The sequence below is a fragment of the Neopsephotus bourkii genome, unplaced genomic scaffold (genome assembly GCF_033783945.1).
Source record: "Neopsephotus bourkii isolate Nb327-2 ecotype Australia unplaced genomic scaffold, CSIRO-AGI_Nbou_v1 NB_1589, whole genome shotgun sequence".
Taxonomy (NCBI): domain Eukaryota; kingdom Metazoa; phylum Chordata; class Aves; order Psittaciformes; family Psittacidae; genus Neopsephotus; species Neopsephotus bourkii.
The window spans coordinates 3,383,594-3,408,505 of record NW_026902065.1 but is presented as its reverse complement, the minus strand read 5'-3'; the positions used below and the strand labels follow the sequence as shown (position 1 = coordinate 3,408,505).

General features: G+C 40.1%; 1 protein-coding gene across 3 annotated transcripts; it reads left to right on the top strand.

Moving 5' to 3' along the window:
• The first annotated feature begins 809 nt into the window (after nucleotides 1–809).
• Nucleotides 810–21,367, top strand: HCFC2 (host cell factor C2). Of its 3 annotated transcripts, XM_061371874.1 has the most exons (16): nucleotides 810–1,018; nucleotides 3,099–3,247; nucleotides 3,639–3,799; nucleotides 5,655–5,863; nucleotides 6,349–6,433; nucleotides 7,495–7,598; nucleotides 8,214–8,402; nucleotides 9,629–9,814; nucleotides 10,215–10,318; nucleotides 11,298–11,460; nucleotides 12,442–12,642; nucleotides 13,857–13,927; nucleotides 15,172–15,303; nucleotides 16,674–16,859; nucleotides 17,067–17,352; nucleotides 18,406–21,367. In XM_061371874.1, the coding sequence occupies exons 1-16, from the start codon at nucleotides 853–855 to the stop codon at nucleotides 18,429–18,431; spliced, it is 2,418 nt and encodes an 805-aa protein (XP_061227858.1). In that variant the 5' UTR covers nucleotides 810–852; the 3' UTR covers nucleotides 18,432–21,367. The 3 variants fall into 3 exon arrangements, with proteins under 3 accessions (XP_061227858.1, XP_061227859.1, XP_061227857.1); XM_061371875.1 differs by lacking the exon at nucleotides 3,099–3,247; XM_061371873.1 differs by lacking the exon at nucleotides 18,406–21,367 and having other exon boundaries at nucleotides 17,067–18,392.
• Nucleotides 21,368–24,912: the final 3,545 nt, after the last annotated feature.

The following is a 24,912-nucleotide window of genomic DNA, read 5'->3' as shown; positions in this document are numbered from 1 at the left end:
ACCCTTGTTGGTTTATCTCCCATCCGTGTCTCTGGATCTGAACAGACCCAAGAAGCACACAGGTGTATCAGCCTGCAGCATTGGGACCACCTAGCAGCAATGCTTACATTACTAGCAACTCAGTAGCACCTTTAGATCTCCTTCAGCCTCAGCCGTTTTTATTCTCATTTAACACCTCCCTCACGCAGGAAAGAGAGTAACTTCCATCCTGCAGAATGAGATCTTCAGGTTTACTCAGATTACCCGCCGTTAACTGTAGAACTGAAACCTTCGTTTCTATTCTTAGCCCTCAGCGCTTAAACAGCAACTCATTTCTCTCTCATATGCGTACTTCGCTGGCCGCACACCTCGCCTACCCCTAGCAGTTAAAAGACACAACGTTTCTGAGGGGTTGAAGGCACAGCTGGGTATCCTAAGCTAAACAGCCGTGGTGAGCGAGCACTTCAGCACTTCAAAGGCGGGTGCCCTGCCTCTGCTAGGTGCCCTTCACAGGACTCCAACAAAGCAAGGCCGAGCCTCCTGAGGGAGAGAACGCTGTGGCAGAGGCGGCCGCGGCAGAGCCCGGGAGTGAGCCCAGAGCGGCCTCCGAGTCCCCACCTTGGCCGGGAACACTCTTGGCAACTCCTCCGCTGCGGCCCCCGCCACCGAGGGGGGACAGGCCAGCATCCAGCAGGCACAAACTGGCTGGAAGAGCCCCACGATAAAAACTCCACCTCAAGAGACGATGACAACAGATTAACGGGCACCCGCCCCGCCACAGTCATCACGTGACCCACGACGGCACCCCGCCGCTCCCCCTTCCCACCGCCTGCCTACCCCGGCCGCGCAGTGCATTGTGGGAGTGGCGGTAAGATGGCGGCGGCCGCCGCTGGGCTGAACTGGAGGCGGGTGTCTTCCTTCACGGGGCCGGTGCCACGCTCCCGCCATGGGCACCGTGCGGTCGCCATCCGTGAGCTGGTCATTATCTTCGGGGGCGGCAACGAGGGCATCGCCGATGAGCTGCATGTCTACAACACGGGTGCGCGGGGCGGGGCTGCGGGCATGGAGAGCGTCGGGCGGAGCCGGGGCTCTGAGGCGGCAGGGGAGCGCTAGCGGCGGGGCTGTCATGTTGTCAGCCGCCGCCGCTGGCACCGTCCTCCTCACAGAGAGGCGATCGCTCTCCGAGCTTCTTGCCGTCCTCCGAGGCTGCCGTGGACGGTTGAGCTGCTGATGCTGAGGGAACGGCGGGCGGGATGCTGAAAAGCTGCCTGGAGCCGAAATGGGAGGGGAAAGCGGGGATATACACCTGGGCGACGGTTCTCCCGGGGTTGTGCAGCGCCTTGGTTGATGCTGCGGGGATGATGCCTCTTTCTTGGAGAATAGGAACCTGGAAGATTGTTCTGTGTGCCTTGCGTCTGTTCTGCTTTCTTAGTCCCTCGTCCTGGGGTGCAGAGCCTCCCCTGGCAGGTCTCGGCTAAATGACTGCAGGCTGCATTAGTTCCCCATGGGTGTCCAGAGCCCCCTTCTTCTTCCCTCTGGTGGCAGTTTACGAGAGCTGAGCACGCTGAAACAAATCTGGGTTAGAAAAGCGAACATGCTGGCATTGGGAGCCTTTCCAAACAGGAAGCTGCCTAAGACCTATTTTATTCGTGAAAGATTAGATGCCTAAGCACTTACTGTACGGGATACTGGATGAAGCTGGAAAACTTCTGTGTGATTTCAGAGCTTGGGCTGAGTTGGGATAGTTAAGTGACTGATCTGGGCTTCTCAGTCAGCCGCTGTTAGCCGCTTGTGCAGTGTACCAAAAGCATGAAAGTGAGACCATGCTAACTAGCCTTTTAATTTACCAACTTATAAGAACGTTAAGGAAATATTCTTATCATGCCGTGTCCCTCCTTCCCCCAGTCTCTTCCCTCCGCCTCCCCCCCCCAAAAAAAAAAGTGATGGTATTTTTTCTGAGTGTTTTTGAGGTAAAATCTGGCAGCACAAACATGTTTTTGAGGTAGTTTATTAGTGGAAAATGCTTACTGATAGAGCTTTTCCAAGCAGGTATTTCCATGTAGCTTAAAGATCTGCTGTGCTCAGTCACATTTTTGGGGGAGAAAAGAAAAATCTCTTAGTCTTTCTGTTTTGATGAGTAAAAAGCTTTTAGATAGGACAGTTATACTGTCTAACGGAACAGAGGTTCTGATGGGTGCCTTCTGAGTAAATCTTAACATGACTTTATTTTTTTTCCCAGGAAAAGTAAGGATATGTTTCCTATTTGCAGCAGTGACAAAAAGCATCATAACTTGATTGTTCCAGTTCCCAGATGCGTGTTTGGCCCAAACTGACCTTTTTTTCTCTCTGGTGGCTAGGATGCAGGGTTATGACCTGAGCTGCTTGAATTTGGGATGTCATCATTGCTTTTGCTGCGAGTGTGATGACTTCTGAGGAGCTGGCACCCAGTGAAGGCATCTTAATCCCTTGAAGCAATGTTCACTCATAGCTTCTAATTTCATACTTTTCCTCTTTGTGCTCATGCAAAAAGCTTAGTAAAAAGGAGGCAGTGTCTTCTGTAATTCTTTAATTCCAGAACAGTTTAAACACCAACATGCTGGATCAGGCAGTCTCCGTTGCCGTTTCTTGCCTCTTTGCCTCTCCTCTCCCATGTATCAGCGCAGTGCTCTGTAGATATTAACACGGGTCCCAGAACGCTGTAATTAGCTTTTCAATGGCATATTAACTCCAGGCACATTGCTATGCCCCTGTAGCTCTAATAATTCTGTTTCTAGGGCTTGCTCCCTCTGAGTTAGTGTAGTTATCTCTCTTGTGTGGAACTGCACTTAGGTTCCTCATTAGCCTTTTTTGTTTTGTTTTTTTTTGGCAAGTCTGTTAAAATTGCCGAGTGACCCTTGGTAACTGACTTATTACAGAGACCTCTTGTGCTTATTTACCAATTGAGTAACATAGGTTTGATAGAGGTATTTGCTTTTCTTTTAATAGAATTACTTTTTTCATTAAAAAGTTAGTGTTAAACAGCCCATTCACAGTTATCTACAGGTAAAAGGTAATTCTTTAGAAAGCAGAGGTGTTTAAAAATACTTTCCTTTTTTTTTTTTTTCCCCTCTCTACTATAGTTACAAATCAGTGGTTCCTTCCTGCTGTAAGGGGAGATATTCCTCCAGGCTGTGCAGCACATGGATTTGTTTGTGATGGCACCAGAATACTAGTTTTTGGAGGAATGGTTGAATATGGAAGATACAGTAATGATTTATATGAATTGCAGGTATGAAATGTATGAAGATGTTTCAGTTCTGAGGACTACTTTATTTATATATTTATGAGCAAACACATTTTATATTGCCAGCTGCAGAGGAAAGTTAGATGAGGTTTGCTGTGCTCCAGGAAGAATAAACTCTTTGAATAGATTCTGAAGATGGAGAAAATATAAATAACTTTGAAAAAGAGACTTCCATCTAGTCTGAATAAAGTATAAAATATTTGATGTTTTATAAAGGCTAGCCTCTGTTTGTCTCTTTTAATATCTATATCCTAAGAGACGCCCAGCATTCCCTTAAAAATAATTCAGAAAGTATACAAGTCTTAATAGTATCTGTATTCTGTTGACTATGAACAACTATAAAGGTATTTCTGAATATGTTTTTCTTGTCTTTAAGGCAAGTCGATGGCTCTGGAAAAAAGTAAAACCTCAAGCTCCTTCCACTGGATCACCACCTTGTCCTCGACTTGGCCACAGCTTTTCTTTATATGGCAACAAGTGCTATTTATTTGGTGGCCTGGCAAATGAAAGTGAGGATTCAAATAATAATGTTCCCAGGTATGCTGCTTTGGTTTGAATTCAATGTCTTTAAAAAAAAAATAAATTACTAGATAGACAACTTCAAAGAGGAGTGTTCTAGGGAGCCTGTCCTACATATCAAGTACTCACATTTGGATTATATGTGCAATGGAGGGGTTACGTGCTAAGAAGCTTACATATTTCTTCTGCTAATCCCACAACACTGACTGACAGCCCTGCCACTTTTGGAGGGAAACCTGAGTAGACTTTGGTCTTTTTCTTAGTATTTTGGGTGATGTTTTTAAGAATGGCTTGTTTGTTAGAATTACTTAAAAAAAAATTACTTAAAAAAATCACCAGGGAATTCACAATAGAAGTTTCCTCTGTAATGCTGTAGAAAACAGTCATGAATTCATCTGGAATTTTTTAAAAGTAAAAGCTGAAGTTGTCTTTATTTGGCAAACAGCACTATAATAACAGTACACCCTCAGCAAGTTTGCCAACAACACCAAGCTGTGTGGTGTGGTTGACATGCTGGAGGAAAGGGATGCTGTCCAGAGGGACCTGGACACTTGAGAGGTGAGCCTGTGCAAATCCCATGAAGTTCAACAAGGACAAATGCAAAGTCCTGCATGTGGGTCGGCATGGAGACTGGATTGAGAGCAGCCCTGAGGAGAAGAATTTAGGGTGTTGTTCAATGAGAAACTGAACATGAGCTGGCTTCAGCATGCGCTTGCAGCACAGAAACCTACCATGTCCTTGGCTGCATCAAAAGGAACATGGCCACCAAGTTGAGGGAGGTGATTCTGCCCCTCTACTCTGCTTTGGTGAGACACCTCCCCATCAGAGTATTGCAGTCAGCTCTGGGACCCCCAACATAAGACGGACATGGACTTCTTGGAGTGAGTCCAGAGGAGGCCACAAAGATGCTCAGAGGGGTGGAGCACGTCTCCAATGAAGACAGGCTGAGAGAGCTGGGTTTGTTCAGCCTGGAGAAGTCTTAGGGGAGACCTTAGAGCAGCCTTCCAATCTGGAGAGGAACTTTTTTACAAGGTCATGTAGTGACAGGACAACGGGGAATGGTTTTAAACTGAAATAGGGCAAATTCTTCCCTGTGAGAGTAGTGAGGCACTGGAACAAGTTGCCCAGAGAAGTTGTGGCTTCCCCATCCCTGGAAGTGTTTAAGGCCAGGCTAGATGGGGCTTTGAGGTGTCCCTGCCCGTGGCAGGGGTTGGACCTACGTGACCTGTAAGGTCCCTTCCAATTTATTCTGTGATAATGCTAAAGTTTTATATCCACATTCACCTAGAGTTCAGAGAGCTTACATACACTGAGCTGTAAGCTGGTAATTTTAAGCTCAGTAAGCAAGAGGTATCTGGTGTGAATACCAAAATTCAGTGACCATTATCTAAAAGTAACTTGCTGATAGATTCATCAACAAATGGCTAATTGTCTGTTGGCCAGCCTGAAGAAATCAGAAACAGCTTCTTTTTACCTTTGTTGCCTTAGAGTTGCAGAAATTAATCTCTAATGTCCCATGTCATCATTTACTTCTCACAACTTTGCAGTTTATTCCAGGTTTGTCCATATGTAATGATTTCTGCTACAAATGTTTTTTTTTGTCAACGTTTAGTATTTCTTTCATGTAATGCAGTGTATCAAGTATGATATGAAAGCATGTTTTCTTAAAGGCCGTAAGTTATGGTAGTTCACTTTTTGTTATAAATCCATTTAGTTTTGATAGTGTCTACAATGCCATCAGATGTTTTGAGATTTTTAAATTCTATGCTCTCCCAAGACTGAAGTCTGTAATACTTGTAAGGGGTCAGGGTTTAAAGCTCACTTGTAATCTTGCTTATAGTGGATTTTTTATACTTTGACAATAATACTCTAGATATTTAAATGATTTCTATGAACTGGAGCTGCAACACGGTTCTGGCGTTGTCGGCTGGAGTATTCCTGTGACCAAAGGGATCTTGCCATCTCCACGAGAATCTCACACAGCCATCATATACTGCAGAAAAGATTTGGGAAGTCCAAAGATGTATATTTTTGGAGGGATGTGTGGCTGTCGCCTTAATGATCTCTGGGAACTTGACATAGGTAAGTTTATGAGCCACTAGTGGTCAGTGCAGAGGCCTTACAGGCTAAGAGAAAAAATGATAGTATGTAATGATTAATGGCGTGACGTGGTGCAGATACTAGTGGGACTTACACTATAGTGTTAGCCTTTTGGAATTAAATAAATATAGCATTGTTTGCATATATTATCCTTACTGGTTTTGGTTACACTGAGATTATTTCCTTAGAGTGCTTTAAAGACTGTCAGTATGATAACCAAGCTGAATAACTATAAGGAAACCATAACATATTTTTGATAAGCTGATTAGCAATTAGTTTGTCAGTATTTCCTGTGATTTTTAAAAGAAGCTTTAAGTACTTATTATTGCACCTTCTTTCTTAAAATCGCCATTTGAAGAAGGTGGAATTCTGTTTTGTTGAATGTTAAACGTATGTTCCATCCTAAAATACAGGTAGTGAAATACGCAGCAGCACTTTTTTGAATAGCTTTATTCTTTTTCTTTTAGAAACCATGACCTGGTCAAGACCAGAAACTAAAGGAACAGTACCACTTCCTCGCAGCCTCCATACAGCCAATGTAATAGGAAACAAGTATGTCTGTTGTTAAAAGCTCAGCTCTAGAAAGGTACACCTAGTAGGAGAATGATGATGTTTATCTGCTACTGCTCAGTATAAACCACCAGCCCTGTAGAGTACTCTTCTGCTTCTATTACGCTATCTCAGAGGAAATGTAAAAGTGCCATTGTTAACTTAAGGGTATCAAACTGTCAGTGTCCATTTAGCAGGGTAATCTGCCTAGCCCACAAGTAGCTTTCCTGGCTTCTTCATGCATTCTGGAGCAGTCTCAGCTGGACCTGAGCTGGCTCTATCAGGAGACAACTTGAGTCCCTCTGTGTCTGTGACACAGTGAACTAGCTACGCAAAGAAAATGCTTAAAGGGTGGACCTACTCAGTAAAACCTTTCCACGTTTTTTAGGGCCAGTTTTTCTGTACTCTGTCTCATTACTTTACTTCTTGCCATTATGGTTTGGTGGATAGCATTGATAAAATGGGCTTTGAAACATGGGTTTCAGTCCATTTTATATTAGTTTACAAGCTGGTATGAGGAGTCAGAGACAAGGGGGGAAGGAAGTGTGAAAGCTTTCCATCTTATGATCCAGCAGCTTCTTTTTGTTATTTACTAAGATGTAATAGTTTGTAGCCTGCATTATGTTTTTAAATTTTGATATCTGACTTAGATACTGGTCCTCTAATTTTAGAAGGGTTTATTTACAAGTCTGCAGTAAGGAATTGTAGAAATCCTGTGTGTACATGTGTGATTTTTTGAGAGTATTGGCAGTTTGGTGGTTTGTAAAAAGACACAGTATTAACTTCTGTTTCTGGGAAATAGTTGGAGTAGTTTTGGGTTTGCTTGTTATTTGTTTGGTTGGGATTTTTTAATCAGTTAACTTACTCAAAAGTTTCAGAAGGTGAATGTCTGCAACAATACTTTATAAACAGAGTAGACACAATAAAATCTGCTGTAAACCAGAACTGTGAAGCACTGGATATTTTCTGTTTTGTCCTAGTTTGAGAGAGCACGTGCAGCAGATCTAGATGTTAATTGGCTTTTCTTGTCTTTTTCCCCTCTTCCTTCTTTTCCTGTATTTCAGAATGTATGTTTTTGGTGGATGGGTTCCACAGTCAGCAGGAGGTGAAATTTCTGCTCATGATGGTGAATGGAAATGTACCGGTTCATTTTCTTATCTTAATTTGGGTTAGTGTTTCTGCCTTTCTGGGAGTGGGCATTTGGAATTAATACTTTTGTAATGGAATGGAGTAAATATTTTGAATATCCTGAGAAAATGTTTAGGATACACAGTTGTAATCCTGGCTGACTAAAGAATATGCCTTTTTTTTTTTTTTTTCTTTTTCATCTTGCTTAAGAAATTGTTATTTTAATTAGTAATATTTTTCTTCAAACATTCAGCAGGTTTGCTTCTGCAAACCTTTGTTAATATGACTTTAATACTCAGTAATATAAATACTCCTCCTTCATTTATAGAAAACCACAAAAGACAGATCCTGAAATGAGTTTTTTCTAAATGCACTGTCCCTGAATCCTCAACTTCTGATCTAGTATTTGCCTGAGACAGACAACCAGAGGTCAGAAATTCATCCTGTATTAACTGATTGTATCTTGCAAACTAATTGGAAAGTGACCTTCTCATTGTAACATTGCAAATTTAAATGCAGTTTGTCTATAAAACCAGAGGTGATTTTTTTTTCCTTTTCTCTGAGCAGTTAAGTGTATTAACAGAGTGCATTAACATCTGTTTTGCTTGTTTTGGAAGACGTCTAGAAACTAAATCTTATGAGTTTCATTCACTAGATACCACAGAATGGATAGGTCTGATCTCAGATTGCCAGGAGGACAAAAGTAACTTGTTACCAGGGCCAAGAGCAGGACACTGTGCTGTAGCAGTTGGCACTCGTCTGTATATCTGGAGTGGTAGAGATGGTTACAGAAAAGCTTGGAACAATCAAGTCTGCTGCAAAGATCTTTGGTACCTTGATACCGGTGAGTCAGAAATAAGTAAGAGACTTGTACTATGTTCCAAATTTTATTATGATATGGGAAGCTGACATCATTGATGAACGGAACATCTAAAGCTGTAGCAAACTCAAAAGATTATTTAGATCTTAAACCTTATTTAAATAAACCATGCTTCAGTGTTGTTTAAAGGCTTCAGCTCAAACTGAAAAGTAGGAAGGCTTGTTTAAAGCCTCTGAAAGAACTTTGTGGATAGATTCTTCATTTTATGTCATAGTAGATACAGGGTGCTAAAGGGTGTTTTATCTAACCTCAGGGTTCCTGGCCTCTCTTCTTAGTGATCTTTTCTGCTGCTACCTACTCTTTTTTACCAAACCCGTGCTTCTCTTGGGATCATTGCTGCTGCTGCTTCCTCATCTGGACTACAAAAAGATACTGTCAAATCTGAGAAAGGACCAAATTGTTCCTGGGGCTTAAGGGAGTTCTGGAACACCAGTCACTCATTAGCTGGCTTGATGGCAGAACACTAAAATGGTACTGGAGCGAGGGAACTAGAGTAGTACTTCTGGGAGGGAATTGTTGCCCGCTCAAGCGGAAGCATAAGAATAGTTACTGAAGATTGTAAAACGTTTAGGAGATTGGGTTTGGTTTGGTGTTTGGTTTATGTTTATTTTGGTTTTTTTTTAATCCTCAGGGAGGTCAGAAAATGAAAAAAAAAAAAAAAAATAGCAGGGGAGGTATGTGCTTGAGCATGCAGCCTAGTCAGCCATGAAGGCAAGTGAGAGGAGCAGGTCATAGATACTGAATCATGCCTAAGCTTCAGCCTCTGCAGGAGAAGTTTTAAGGGAAAGTTCACTTTAGCTCCTGAGAGCAAGACAAGAGAAAGCACAATCTTCTGTGAATCCCTTCCTGTAATACATAAAGCTTTAGAAGGCAAAGAGCTGCTTGCAGCCTTTTAGGAAGAGATAAGGATCTCTTCTCTCTGTAATCCTTATAATGATGTATATACAAAGACTTAGTGGCAGCAGAAGAGCCATTAAAAAAACAAAGCATTAAAACTTAAGCATTTCTGAAGACTTGCAGTTCTCTGACTTGACTTACCACCTTTGACAACTGTTTCTTGTTAAACATGGTATATATTGTACATTGCAAGAAAGGGGCTCTTGATTTGGCTTGCATTATATAGGTATTTCTTAAACTGATAAAGAGGGCAATTTTAAACATGCCATATGTGTTTTACTGTTTTTTTGTAGAGAAACCTCCAGCACCATCACAGGTACAGCTGATTAGAGCTACAACCAACTCTTTTCAAGTGAAATGGGATGAAGTACCTACAGTTGAGGGATATCTTCTTCAGTTACATGCTGACTCACCAGTGCCACCAGCGGCTGGAATACCTGGTACTGGGGCTCCTGAGACATCAGTGCTGAGTCCGCAAGGTAGTAGTCAAATCATAATATGCTAATGTTTGTGCAGAGGTAGAGGATTGCACAAATAAGCAATTTTTTAATATGATTCTGAGAGACAGAGACCCTGTTTCTTTGGTTATTCCCCAAATGCGAGCATCATGATTTTGGAAATCTCAGCTTTAACTTCTCCTTGTCAGTTACGGCCATCTGTCTGAAGGTATTTGTACAGTACTGGGCACAATTTGAGAAAGGAAACAGTGAGGAAAGGATTTTATCTGACTGTTTGTCTGTGCAGTTTTGTATTAGTCTTACAACCAAGTCTTCCTTCAGGCAGCTTTGGGTCTCCCTCTTGCTTACTGGAATAAATTCCAATGAACATAATGTTAAGCTTTATGTAACTAATTGGAATTTGCTTTTGTTTACCTGAAAGGTGGCTCTTCTCTGCATCAAAGTCCACAATCATTGCCTAATGTCCCATATCCAGAAATGAAGGCGGATCATCCCAGCCAAACAAATAATGTCGTTCCTAATAATGTAAGTGTAAGCTGAAAAATGCTTCTAAGTGGCAAAGCAATATGGGAAGCAAGAGAACTGCCAAAACACTTTCTCAGTTTTGTAAGTCCCTACATGCATCTCAGGCATTAGAAAAAATACAGATCCAACAAAAAAACGCACTTGCTGAAGTAGTTATGTCTGTTTTCTTATGTCCTTTTTAGTTTTATAATTGGAAGACAGTCTTCCTTGTAATGAAGAAAGGAAAATGCAACTGTGTTGACTTCTAGAATGCGAACTGGAAGCCTGATATCAATAGAAATATAATTCACTCAGTGTTGGTGAAATTAATGTGGGAGGCAAAAAGGAAAGGCATATTCCTTCTTTGTTAGTGTTTTTATGCTAGGCTGCTTAGTTGTACGTTCCCACTACAGAGTAAACTCAGTTATTACCTATTCTAGTTGTGCAGTTGTACATGTTCCACTGTTGCTGATTTAAAAGAATGAGGGAGGACAAACTGGCTAAAGGATTACATTTTTAGAAATGTATATTGTTTCTTAATTGGGTTAAGGCCTCAGGTCTGTATGTAATTCATAATGTGTTCTTGTAGAAAACACACATAGAAATACTATAAATTTTACTAACAGTAGAAATATTTTAGGCGTGTACCAGGAAAGCAAAGGTTGAAAACCTCTGTAATTGTGATTTTTCCCATTCCCTCAAGTTCCCTCAATAGACTAAATGTATGCACCAGTGAGCTTCTATATAATAAACTAAGAAGGTGAGCTCACTCTCAGGTAAAAGTTAGTATGTGTCAGGAACACTTCCAGGCCAACCTATAGTTTGAGTCTTTGTTTTGGCTAAGATGATGTGGGTTGTGAGGGTGGTTCTTGATTAAAATGCTAGGGGGGTTTGTTGGAGGATTTTTGTTTGTTGTTTTTGAGCGTTTTCATGCCGTGTTTGCAACTGACATTTCTGAACTTTGCAGTTAAACATTTAACAAATTTGTTGTTTTGGTTAGGTCCAAGTTTCCCTTGCATCCAACTCATTATTAAAAGTAGAAGGAAAAGAAAAGGTTGCAGCAACTGAAAACAAGGTTACACATGAGACTATGAAAAACCATGCAGATGCTACAGGATTCAAAGAATCAAATGCCCCTTCTCTTTTGCCTGTTTGTACTACAAGTAAGATGACTATAGAATAAAAATTAATCAAAAAGTGAGAGCTAAAATTCATCTTGTAAACATAAGATTATATCTGTCTTGCAGTTTGTTTGAGGCCTTTGTAGTTTAAATAAACCTCAGCTTGTGCTACTTACTACTGTATGTATTTTTAGATGATACGAGGAAAAATGAAATCTTAAGTTGTTTGAAGTGTTGCAAAGGACATGAAATTTTCAATATATTCATTATTATGATGGCAAATGCACATCTTTAAACATAAATAGCTTATTTTAACATCAAAGAACAGACTGACAGGACCAGATTAATTTTACAGCATTAAGGTAAAAGTAACTCCAGGCTCTCTTTGACACTACTTCTGTCTGTTAATCGTGAAAAGCTATTAGCTGATGTGAAATTTTAGGCAACATGGGGAGGAGCATGTTTCTCCTTGACTGCAGAGGGAATAGAAGACGAATAGGCACTGATACAGCTATTGTACTGAAGTGCCTTAAGTTCAGTGTGGTGAATCCAGAATCACCTGATCTTTGTATTTGACTTTCATGTAATTTATAGGTTGTTTCTTCATAGTGTAATTTAAGTTTTATGTGGAAATTTTGAATCTTCGTGCTAAGTTAGAAACAGATGTTCCTCAGTAGTTAATCTTCAGTTGATGGTTCCAAATGTGTGATCCTGATTTGTGTGGATACTTTATATTAGGATTTTTTTCAAATTAATAATTTTGTAACCGAATAGATACAAAATAGCGAGCTTAAAACAAATGAAATCAGTGTTTTAATTGAACTGTGTACATATATCTGTTTATGAGCATGCAGACAGACTCTTGTTAAGTTATAAAACTAAAGAAAGCAATTAACATAATCAGATCTGTTCTGATTTGAGTCTGAGCTAAACGCTGGTTTTAAATGAAACTGAAGCCGTTAGATCAAGTTGAGATTTGTTGTTACCAATATTGAATTCTGGTTAATATTCTCTTTTTTTAAGGTCCTCAAACTTCAGCAAATGTAGGTGAATTACATGACTTGGATAAACAAACTGTAAATCCTGATGCTTCTGTATCCAGTACTGTCTCCAGCACACAAACTATGGTAACCCAGCAGGCTGTTAAAACTGAATCATCAAGTACAAATGGGGCAGTTGTTAAAGATGAAACTTCACTAACAACATTCAATTCAAAATCTGAAGGTTTGAAATGTGTTTCACATACTGTATTTTGAGCCATATATATCTAAGGCCATCAGAGTTCCTCTAGTGTGGTGGGATTCCCATCTTGACTGTCTTGGGACTGAGACAGGGCTTTGGGCATTGAGGACCTTGGGCAGCCTGGATGATCTCTGCTATGATTTAAATATCTTTTAAAATCAGGATATTCCTTTTGTACCTTTGTAAACCACTTTGTTTCCTGTAAGTGAAAAGTCTGTTAAATCTGCATTTATGCAGAAGCCCATTTTCCGAACAGCAGAGGCAGCCAGTTTTGGTGCCCATAGCACATTTGCTGTATTCAGTGATTGTCTGTTTATTCAGTCAGCAAAAGACTACAACCGGTAATCTCTGGTTCTGATTTTAAACATTTGACCTCTGTAACAAATATTGGCCAGTTCACCCACTGCCAGTCAGATGTGGTGACCTCTTCAGTCTGCTAGAAATAGCCAAAATAAGCAGTGATGCAGAAACTAAACATACTAGTAGTTTTTCAGGTTCTGTTTTTCAAGAATATCAACAGGCTGTGCTTGCTGTTGTTTTGAGTGTTAAGAAATGTGTTCTCTTATTGATGCTGTGCAAGTAGTAGAATTTTTACCAAGCAGTATATTCTATTTTAAAAGCAAACCCCAGAAACAGAAGTATAGAATACTAATTTTCCCTTGTGTTGCTCATGTGCTTACGTGCTTTGATTTCTTTTTAATTTTTTAAGTTTCCATTTTAAATTTAATAAATGTTCTTTTTCCATTTGGTAGGATTGTATAAGGATGACCTGCTCATGTTCAGCATTCAGACTGTATTGATGTCAGAGTGCATTCAAATTAAGATTTGATGCTTAGACTATTCATACAATGTTACCAGCATGTGCTTCAATCTAGAATTTAGTTTATTTGTTCACAAATATTTCATATTGATTTCATAATTCTATCACTTTTTAGTGTTTTATGAGTCCTGCCTTCTGTTTCTGTTATCTGTAGCAGCCTGCAATTCCAGGCTCTTACAATTGTTCTGTAAATATGATGCAAGCCAGAATTAGCTATCCATGCTATAAATAGAGCTGCATGCAAAAGGAGTCTGAGACCTACTTTTGCAACAAATACTTGTAAAGGGCTGTTGAGGTCAACTTTCAATACTCTGTGAGCTTTGTATCGTATTTTTCCTATCACTTAAGCTTTTTAAACATAACTTTTTGTTTCTAGCTGCTGAACCTGCGTATGTCGTACCTTCAACAAGGGTCAGTTCTGGACAGACAAATGATTCACATTCCTCTGTAAGTCTGAAAAAGTACAATTAAATAGCTGTATTTATTGTTCTGTTGATTAGTTGCAAGGGCTCTTCTGTTTTCCTTGTATTATCTCTCTGAAAGAAAAGCAATGTATATTTAGGGCTTGAAGTGAATAATACAGGAGTAAACATTTCTGTTGTGAAACTAATAGCATTGTGTGGGTTTGATTTGAGTCTAAGCAGCAGTTGTGTAGTTGGGAGGAGATCCAAGTATGTGTTCAGCTGTTTAATCATTTTTATCGACTGGCACAGTGGTATGGTTCTCTGCTGCATGATGTGCAAATGTAAAATGTTTTTTTCTGTATGGACAGCAGGATTTAAAGTGAAGTATGTATTACATCAGACTAGTGTTAGCTGCTGATCTGTAGATTTGAAACGTTACTAAACTGATATCTTGATGTTTTTCCCTAGAGGAGATGGGGACTGGCTATGCAAGCTGTAAATACTGCCTGAAAAAGTAAATGCTTCCTATTTCACCCGTTTACAACTTAATACACAAAACCAAGGTGCCATTGTTGCCACCAAAAGGGAGGAGCTAAGAATGGGAAGAAGCAGCTGCTACTAAAGGGTTGGGGTGGTTTTGCCAAAAGCAGCTGCTGCTCCTGCCCCTCTTCCATGCTAGCAGGACCATGGCCTGGCTGTGTGGGGCACACTGATCACCCAGCGCCCTCCCTGGTGCCTGGAGACAAGCAGGAAAGACAGTTTGTCTTTCTGGGTCAGTCAGGAACAATTCCCATGCTGTCCGCCACCATCACCCCGTGCCACAGCAGAGGCTCTGTTCTCAGCTGCAAGTGAGTTCAGCAGCACCTTGAAAGAGAGTGTGTTTGGGGCTGAGGTACAGCTGAATCTCAGGTAGAGCAGCTGATGTTGGACCACGTTGTGGAACTTCTTGACCTCTGAGTGAAATTAACTCGAAACCACATGCTGCTCGAGACACCTAGTTCTACAGCTTTAAACTTCTTCCCATCCCTGTTTAAACTAAATGTCAGAGGTGACGTCCCAAATGTTGGTTGGTTGTGGGGTTTTTTTAAATGATGGATTGTGTCTGTCAGTGTATTACAGCCAGTTGGTTTTGAACAGTATTTTAACATATGCATATTCAATTCAAGCATAAGAAAGTAACACTGGTATAAAAGGGGGTTGTTTCTTAACATATGTTAGTCTTGACCTTTTGCTTTTACATTACCTTGAAGTATGGGTAGTCTACATAACGTGTTCTTCAAATACTAGAAAACTCCACAAAGACCCCTGGTGAAAGCAAGAGACCGGCAGTGGTATGACGTTGGGATTTTTAAGAACAACAGTGCTGTGGTGAGCCAGTTCTACTTGCTGCCAGAGGAAACACTGAACATCTCTAACAAGGTAGCTGCTGATTCTTCTGACATAACTTGCACATACATATTTTAGAATCTGTTGCTTATATGACTGACGACAAAACATAGGATTCCTGATGCAGAATGTAGGATTCCTGATGCAGAATGTAGGATTCCTGCAGGATCAGGTGCTTGTAGGAGTCTTGTATTTTGTGACCAGTAGTTCCTCATGTATTTTGCTCACCTTTTTTTACTATTCCATAAAACAGATGAATTTTCTGATGTTGTTTTTGTATGATAATATAGAACATCTTATTTTGCTGTTGCTAATTCTTTACGTATTTAGATTTCTGGCCTTAGTAAAGAATTTTAAACTTAGTGAATTTTAAAACCAGTAAAAATTCTTAAAACTAAAAAAATCCCTAAAACACCCCCCCCCTCGAAAAAAACAAACCCACAACTTTTAAATGTGTTATTTCAGAACAGAATTGAAACATTTCAACATTTCTGCTTTGTTTTCAGAATCTTTGCTTACCAGTTGTTAGAGATACTAGTAAGACATAGGCTAGGCTGTTTAAAAAGACTAGATATGGAACCGTAGTGGGTTGTGTGTTAGATTTCTCTAACTTAATGTTGTTGCATGTATAAGCTTATCAGTTAAAATGCTATACATGTGAAACTTGAAAAAATGTTGCGGCTTTGATGGTGCTTAAATTAATGATATCCTGGTGAGCTAGAAATGAGAACTGGTGGTTCTATGTTTCCTTGAGACAGAAACAAAAGAGCATAACACTATTTGAAAGCACTTCACTAAAAATATTGCACATCTTAGTTTTGAAGGGTAGTACATTTTACAGTGTTTTCATCAACTGTGGTTTCTTATACATTATTCAGAAGGAAAATACTTCTGTTGAATGTGTTAGTGATGCATCAATGCATATTTTAAACATGGAACTACAGTAGCACATAATGCTTCAGAAACCTATTTAATACTAACTTACAGTGCTTTTTTTCAAAAGCATTTTGATTACCTATGTTGCAGCTCCTAACCATAGGAATAACTGGTTTTGAAATAAAAAATACTTTTTTAGGGCAGACAGGTCTGCTAATTAAATCATAATCTGTACAGTTAGAAATGCTACTTTACTTTCTCAAGTAAAAATAGCCAAGAGCTGCTTTAAATGATTGAAAAATGGGGTTGGTTGGAGATGGAGTCTCATATTGCATCTTAGGTCAGCTCTTTTGAGATGAGCTAGTGCTTCAGTCAGAACTTTTTTGTAAATTCTGATTTAAGTACAAAAGTATTCAGCTTCAATTGAACGTATTAATCTCAATTTATCACTACCCACTTTATATTTTTGTAGACTAATTATGTTTAGAATATTTTAAGAATTAATACAAATGTTGCTTTATTTCCAGATGGAAAGTGCAGATGTACCAGACTACAGATTACTTAAGAAGCAGGATCTTTTTCCAGGCACAGTATACAGGTTCAGAGTTGCTGCAATTAATGGCTGTGGTGTTGGGCCTTTCAGTAAAATCAGTGAATTCAAGACTTGCATTCCAGGTTTTCCTGGAGCTCCTTCAACAGTCAAAATCACCAAGGTGAGAAATAGAAGTAATTCTAGTTCTGATGGATAAAATTCTCATCACAAGCTAAATCTGAAAACTTGGGCATTTTGTATTGCTCTCTGTATTATATATAATACATGATATATGTAAAGTTATATATAAATATTGATATTATTAATATATATGTATATTTGAGTATCTAATGGTTACCTCCATAACCATCCCATTTTGTCCCTTCAGAGCGTAGACTGTATTCATCTTTCTTGGGAGCCTCCTGCTTCACCCTCTGGAAATATTTTGGAATATTCTGCCTACTTAGCAATTCGTTCCACACAGTTGCAGGAAAACCCAAGTCAGCTTGTGTTTATGAGAATATACTGTGGTCTTAAGACGTCATGTATAGTGACTGCTGCCCAGCTTTCAAATGCTCACGTTGATTACACTTCTCGACCTGCTATAGTGTTCAGGATTTCCGCAAAGAACGAGCGAGGATACGGACCAGCGACACAAGTTCGATGGCTTCAAGGTAGAGTCGGTGTCAGGCGTGGCATTTAAATGGAGGAAGTGGTGTATTGTGTCTCTAGAGCTAATGCTTCTTGGAGCAACACATGTAAAGTTCTTGAAATACTGTTTTGTTCCTTATAGAAGTTTTAAGAAAATTCAGTTGTTGAATTTGGCATAACATTTTAAAAGCATTTTTATTCACAAGCAAAGACAAGCAAGGACTGGAATGTTGGTTATTGACCCCTCAAATAATAAAAGCCCAGTATGGTTCTGAGTTCCTTGGGCTTCCCTTCAGCTCAAAAGCTTTTTATTCTAATATTCTAATCCAGTTACATGCATGGGTGTAATCAGGGTGTTTTTCAGTCCTTCCCCACTCCTCATTAGAAGAATCTTTCATAAAGTAAGGTGTGTTTTTGTGGGGCATGTACGCTTTGAAGTGTATATTACAGCCAAAAGAGGTTTTGTCACCCTGTCCCCATGCTTGATTATGTACAGGTTCATGGTGAGTTGGGGATGGGAATGGATCTCCTGAAAATAAAGATTAGCTTTAAGCCTGATCAGTTCTGGCTCACCTTTTTAAGCAAGCAAATCAGGGTGCTCAAAATAAGAAGTTTTGCTTGCTTTGCCTCTTACCCCACTCCTTCCTCATTCTGCCTTAGCTTTCTGGTAGCTGGGAGCTGGTTTTGCTCGGCCAGAGGTCCTGTGAGCATGGAGTAAGGTTAGGAAGGGCAGAGTGAGGGGAGTGTGCACACCCCCTCAGGGACCAATGAACTGTTGTATGGGTTTAGCTGACCTCTCAGTCTGTGGGCTGTGATCCCCAGGGGGTGGTTGAAAGCCAGCTGTTGAATACACCACTGCTTGTTTTCTGGTGTTTTTTCTAAGATAGAGAGCAACAATGTAGAAATTGTCTTCTGTAATGTGGAGTATTCCAGCACTGGTTTAACCATTTAATTGGCAAGGGTTTTGACCTTGATCTGTACCCCAGAACTCTGAAATAGTCATTGTTTGAAGGTGTTTGACCCTGTGTATGATGTGAAATTATGAAACATTTAACAATGTCTCCTTCTTTTTGCAGATATGAAAACGTCAAGCTCCAAGTAGAAACAACATGATAAATCTCAAGTTTCGAATGTAGTGTTTAATGTAACTCTTGTACTATTTGTAAATGCTACAAATATTTTATTTTTGCATTGTTTTTATCTTAAAAATATATAACCTTTTTTACTTTTGGAACATCAGCATTACACAGCCTTGCTCAGGTATGAGTACCATATGGAAAGTATATTGAGGATGGTGGGCTGGAAGATCATACACTATCCAGCAGCTCTTTTTGGTAATGATAGTTAAAATGTAAAAAAGACACACCTTCAGATTGAAAATGAATACATAAATAATTGGCACATGCAGTAGTATTGAGGTAAAGTCCCCATGATTGCTACAGATCCTGCATAGGTAATTCATAAGATTTGGTATATGAGCAAATTCTGTTTGGTTTCAGTTCTTACAGCACATTCTTCGTTGCAGTGCCTGAGTACAAGGCAAAAACTTCCAGTTATTATATAGTAACTTAAAATGTATAAATATTTTAATATATACTTTTTTTGTAAAGAAATGATTTTTCTACTATTTGTAACAAATATCTTAATCTTGAAAGATAGCCCCTGAAGATTTAAAAGGAAAAAGATAAAAGTCATTTCTCTTATTAAGAAAACCGAAAATTCATTGTAAATGCACTACTACTATTTAGAACTATCCTTTTGTAGTTGTACAAATCATGAACTTGTAAATACCAATGTTTACAAGAGACCTTTCTGGTCTTGGATTAAAACTTCCATGAGATTCATTCTCTTTTTTCTTTTTATTTTTTTTTTCTTTTTTTTGTTTTAAATCCATATGCTTTGCTTTTAGCATATGCTTGCTTTTTGCACTAATAATAACTTACCTCATTCCTGTGTTTGTAATCACTTGTGTTGCTTCCATCATGTTTCTGTAAGACTTCAATCTGAAAATGTTAACCAAAGTTTTGACATGGTAAGCAATTTTGCACATATTATATGGCAACTTTCAACATATTTATTCCAGTTAATCTTCTTAAGTGCTTGTTTGCTTTACCAGTGTATTCTACCAATCAAGTTCAGTATCTCCCTTTTTACTATGCATCATTTTACATTAACTAGCTAGCTGATGAATTCAACAAGCATTACTTCTAGGAATAGGTTGATCCATTCCTATGCTAAGAGGAGAAAGAAGTGTTCACAGTAGTGAAATAAAGGTAAACATTTTAAATACTATTTATGTATCTGTATATAAACCTATGTTTACCAAAGCGTAGAGGAAAATGGCTGAGTTGGACAAGGTCACTAGGTGAATAGATTGAGGCACCTAAATAAGATTTATTTTAAAAGAAAACCTAAATTATTTACCGTGCAATGAAGTTTATACTTTGCACTTTAATTTTGCCCCGAATGCCAAAAGACTATATGTCAAGGTAGAATTTCTTGCCTCTGCCAGTTAAATTTGTCTTAAGAGCGTTTGTAAATATATAAACTGAAACAAATGATGTGCCTGGTTTGGTGGGAGAAGGATCACTAAAATAGTAGAGATTTAACAGCTCCAGTATCCCAGAACAGACTTAATAGCCAACTTTTGGCTACCCTGAAAATCAGGGTTGTGATGGAAGTGCTGATACAGCCTTAATTGTCACAACACATCGCATGCTATAATAGCATATAAAAAGTGCTGGGGACCATAAATTGCCATAATAGTGTTAGTTATGGCACAGGAGTAATACACTTGGGTTTGCTCCAGAGAAAAATCTTGTGTTTATGACAATGACAGATGCCCCACATTCACTTTAAACAGTGTTTATAGTATGAATGTATAGGACTTTTCCTGAAGTTAACTGGCTTTAAAATATTTGTGTTTTTAATGGCCCATTTCATCAATACCAACACTGTCTGATAACTGAAATAACATACACATGAACTGCTAACTAGAAGAATAGAACTTGGTTTTTCTCACTAGTACTGTGAAAGAAGCCTTTAGAGAAAACACTTGTGGCTTTGATTTTGTTGGTTGGTAGCTGTGATTGTAGAGTTGTTATTTAAGAATAAAACCTGTTGGGTATGTCTGGGTGGAGTTTTTTTGCACTTGGTTTCACACGCTTTGCACAATTTCTTTTTCAGTGGGTATGTCACAACTACCAAAGGGTAAAAGTGTGGCGTTTTCAATGAAAGTATAATTTCCTTGTAAGTGTGCTTTCTCCAGCTGCCCTGACATAAGATGTCAATTTTCTCTTCTTTGTCCAAGTTGGGTGACGTTGAATAGTGATCATACGCAAATCTTCAGTTCCTCACAGTTTTACTTTAAGATGAAATCGTGGTTCACACTGTAAAATACACTTTGTGGTCTGTTTTCAGAACTGTATTTATAACATCTAAATCCCACCTGTTTGCCTATCTATCAAGTAGATATCAGACAAATACTGATTTTTGAATTTGTTTGGAAGACTGTTGACATTGGCTCTTTGGGAATCCATGTTAGCCATTTATTTCCTATATTGCTAAAGGACATTGTAACAGAAGCTGAATCTATCAGATGACGGTATCCACATTGTAGACGTGTCTAGGTTTATTAAACTCCTTCGGGAAGTTGTGACTGTGTAAGCCGAGGACAGTCATGCCACTTACGGCAGACACGGCTACAGCTTCACCTCAAGAATGTTCTTGTGAAAATGGAAATGAAGTGAACAATAACCTACACTTTGTGTTTTCAAAGTAATTATAGCAATATCTTCTGAATGTAGTTTGGAGTAGAGCACATGATCATGCCGTAAACTCTGAAGATATAATAAGTATTACTGTTGTTACCTGTTATTTCAGAGTAGCGGATTTGATGTGAACTTAGTCTTACAGCCTGTTACCTAATGACCTCTACAAGGAAACTGACATTTTGTACTATTCAAGTTGATCAGTCTTATTTCAGAGCATTGTTTGTTCTTTGTAATAAAGTGGTTGTCCTATCAAACACATTGTAAACACTGAGGTGTATGTCTGTGTTTTTCAGAAGTGCGCGCGTACAAACTTCCACGTTTCTGACCATCTTTAGAAAGGGGATGGTAGAAGAGAGTGAGTACATCTGTTGGGGGAGGAGAGGGTGTGTTTATGTTGCTACTGTTCAAAATGAGTGGCCAAGGGTTTGGTATTGCATTGTTTGTTAAAACGATGGGATACGAGTGAGCATTTCCCATGCTCAGGCAGCTTCTAGTAAGGATGTGAATAGTGTGCAGACCCAATTCTGCACAAAACATCACAGTCTTAGGGTGAGTTGCTAAACTGGTATGGCAGTTGACTATGGGGAACTCCTTGGGAAATAAGGAGTACATGTGTCTAGAAGCAGAGGAGCAAGTGAATGGAAAGGTCTATGGATTGTTTCTAGACCTCTTCAAGAAACTGCTAAAAGCTGTCTGCTGCAAACTGATTCCTTCTTGTGTTCCTGGCTATTATAATAGAGTAACTGTTGTCATATTTTCAGTTATTTTGTGATCCTTGAGTTAGTGGAAAACACAGAAAAACCTGAACAATCGGTGAAGAATTCCCTCATTGTACTTTTTATTTCCTCTTAATAAGATTCTTCAGGTAGGAATTCCTTCTCTTGGCAGACTTGAATTTGGTTTCTGATTTTATCTTAGAAACAACGTGGGATTTCTTTTCTTTTGTCACGTTAGCTGGTTCCTGGTGTATTTTTACAGCTTTTAGTGAGCTGAAGACCAGGGCTCATACTCTGGCTTCCATTTCTGATGCCAAAACATTTCCAGCTTCCCAGGGCAGGGGTGGAGCACTGGCTGCTGGCATTGTGTTAGCAGTTAATGCGTTCCTCCTCCTGTTAGTAGTTGTGAAATCATGTTAGTATGTTGTCCACTGATCTGAAGCTAAGTGGAGTTCCCTTCTATAAGTGTTTCTGCAAGCTAGTTGAAAGCAAAAAGATGAGCTAAAATGGTTTCTCTTGCCCCAAGAATGAGCGACCTCCTTCTCCTTGCTCTCCATGCCTGCACATCCCCCAGTCAAGCACAAAAGCCATCATTTGGTCATGCTGCTGGAGCTGTGGGAATTGCTGTGCAGAGAAAAAGAAGGGAAAATGGAAGATTTGTACCTGGAAGGCACAGGTGGAGGGATGCTGCTGTGTTTTAGGCACCCAGTTTAGTTTCAGGTTGTATGAGATAGATGGTGTGAATTTGCTCTGCTGGGCCATCAGCTCAGCAAAGAGACAGAAGCAACAGAGCAAAACAAATAGAGGGACTGGGCTGCATGAGTGGGAGAGGGGGAAGAGTATGGATGGGATGTGAAGGGATGGGAGGAAGGCCCGAGAGATCTCTGTTCATCTAACTTTGTCCATGTGTGCCTAACAGAAATCTGTGAAGATCTGGCATCTAAAACGTGGTAAAGTGGCTCCTTGGTCTATTCCCCAAATCCTTCAAAAGCCTGAAGTACTCATGTTACTTGCTGCATTTAACAGCCCTGGCAGTAACAAAAAGAACTGGGGCTGGGCTTAGTTTGCTGTCATTGTTTTACTTGAGAGGGTTTTTGCCTTGCATGAGCATCTGCTTTTAATATATGATATAATTGCTAAGTTGGTACAGCAGCTCCTTAAAATAAAGGCTTAGATATGGTATCTTCAAAGAGAAAACGAGACAAAGTGTTTCCGTGTGTCTCAAATGGCACGTAGTGTTCAGAGAGTTATTTCTGTATCTGACCAAGTTACTGAACACTGTTATGCACACATGGAATTTATCAATACACAGTTAAGTCCAACTGCTACTTAAAAAGAGGCACCCTTGGTACCCCTATGCCATCATAGGGGATTCAAACCCTCCAGTGCCATGGTTTCACTTGCATCCTCTTTTATTTGCATTCTTTAAATGTCTCTTGCCGGAGACTTTTAGGATTACCACCTTTCTCATACGCAGTGCTGATAATTCTCCTTTAACAGAAGTTATTAGGCACAAGTGACTTTGAGCAATATTAAGAAGTACCCCAAATTTTGCTTTCTAGTAGTAGCCTTGTAATTATTTCTCTGTTGTGCTTCATTGCCTGAAGAGGGAGGGGACTTTTATATGTTGGTTTCCGTGCTGTCCACTCCAGCAGGAAAATGTTTGGAGCCTTGGAGCAACTCCCTGAAGTGACTGTCTTGGAAAGACTTGAAATGTTAATCTAACAGTTTGAGGTTTCACCAACTTACGTTGCAGCATAAATGTTTTGTGTAAATGCAGACTGTTTAGTAGTTATTCAGAAGATAAATTAGTGAGATACATTTGTGGTACTTGTGCTGCTATTAGAAGGTTAGGAAGATCACAGAATGGTTTGAGTTGGAGGCGACCTTAAACCTCATCCAGTTCCAACCCTCCTGCCATGGGCAGGGACACCTTCCACTAGACCAGGTTGCTCCAAGCCCTGTCCAGCTTGGCTTTGAACACTGTTAGGGATGGGGCAGCCACAGCTTCTCTGGGGAACCTGTGCCAGTGCCTCACCACCCTTATAGTAAAGAATTTCTTCCTAATAATACCTAATGTAAATCTCCCCTCTGTCCTGTCACTACACACCCCCATATAAGTGTTCCTCTCCAGCTTTCTTGTAGCCCCCCTTCAAACACTGGAAGCTGCTGTAAGGTCAGCTGAACAAGCCCAGCTCTCAGCATGCCTCCATTCCAGAGGTGTTCCAGCCGCCAGAGCCTCCTCTCAATCACTCCAACAGGTCCACTTCCCTTTTGTGTTGGGGCCCTTGAGCTGACTGCAGTACTGCTGGTGGGGTCTCCTACGTTGCTGGTGCATAAAATGGTGAACACATTTTGGCCCCAGTTGGATTTTGAGTAACACAGCATTTGTGCCATGCTAAAGACATGAATACATCTAAGAAACTGTTTTCTGCTGTAGCTGTCACTGGGCAAGCTCCAGCCAGCAGCTGGGTCCATGCCCTACCCTCAGTTTGGGTAGAGCTATGCACCCCAACAGCGCAGGGGGCTTTTTTATGTTATGAACAGCCCTTTTTTTGTCTTCTTATTGCGGGCACTTAAGACACATTGTGACAACAGCTTAGGAGCAGCAGGAAAGTGCTTTAGTTACTGTTACCCCCATGGCAAGGGAGGGCTCATACTGCACGGCAGTGATGTCTGGGAAAGTTGGTCTGCACCTCTGAATGGGACCAAAAACCTGGTCTGAGTCTGACGGGGAGGAAACTGCTGCTAGAACATTGTTTGCAATGAGCTGCCATTGATGTGCCCTCTGGGGTGAGCACTGAGCCACGCACTACTGTGGGTTGTTAGCAGAACCCAGCCCCTTTCAGGCAGCTCTCTCCTGCAGTCAGCTGCCCTCTCCCAGTGCTGTACAGGCTGGGCCAGATGAGGCACCCACAGATTAATCAGATGAGCAGCCTGAAGGATGCTCCTTTGACCTGCAGACTTAGATCCTCAATAGGTTTCTTCCATACAAAAGCAAACCAGGTGCTCCTGTTCCTGATAAATGGATCCTCTGGCCCAGTGCACTGCAATAACATATTCCAGGAAATGACCCTGGCGATGTGCCTGGAAG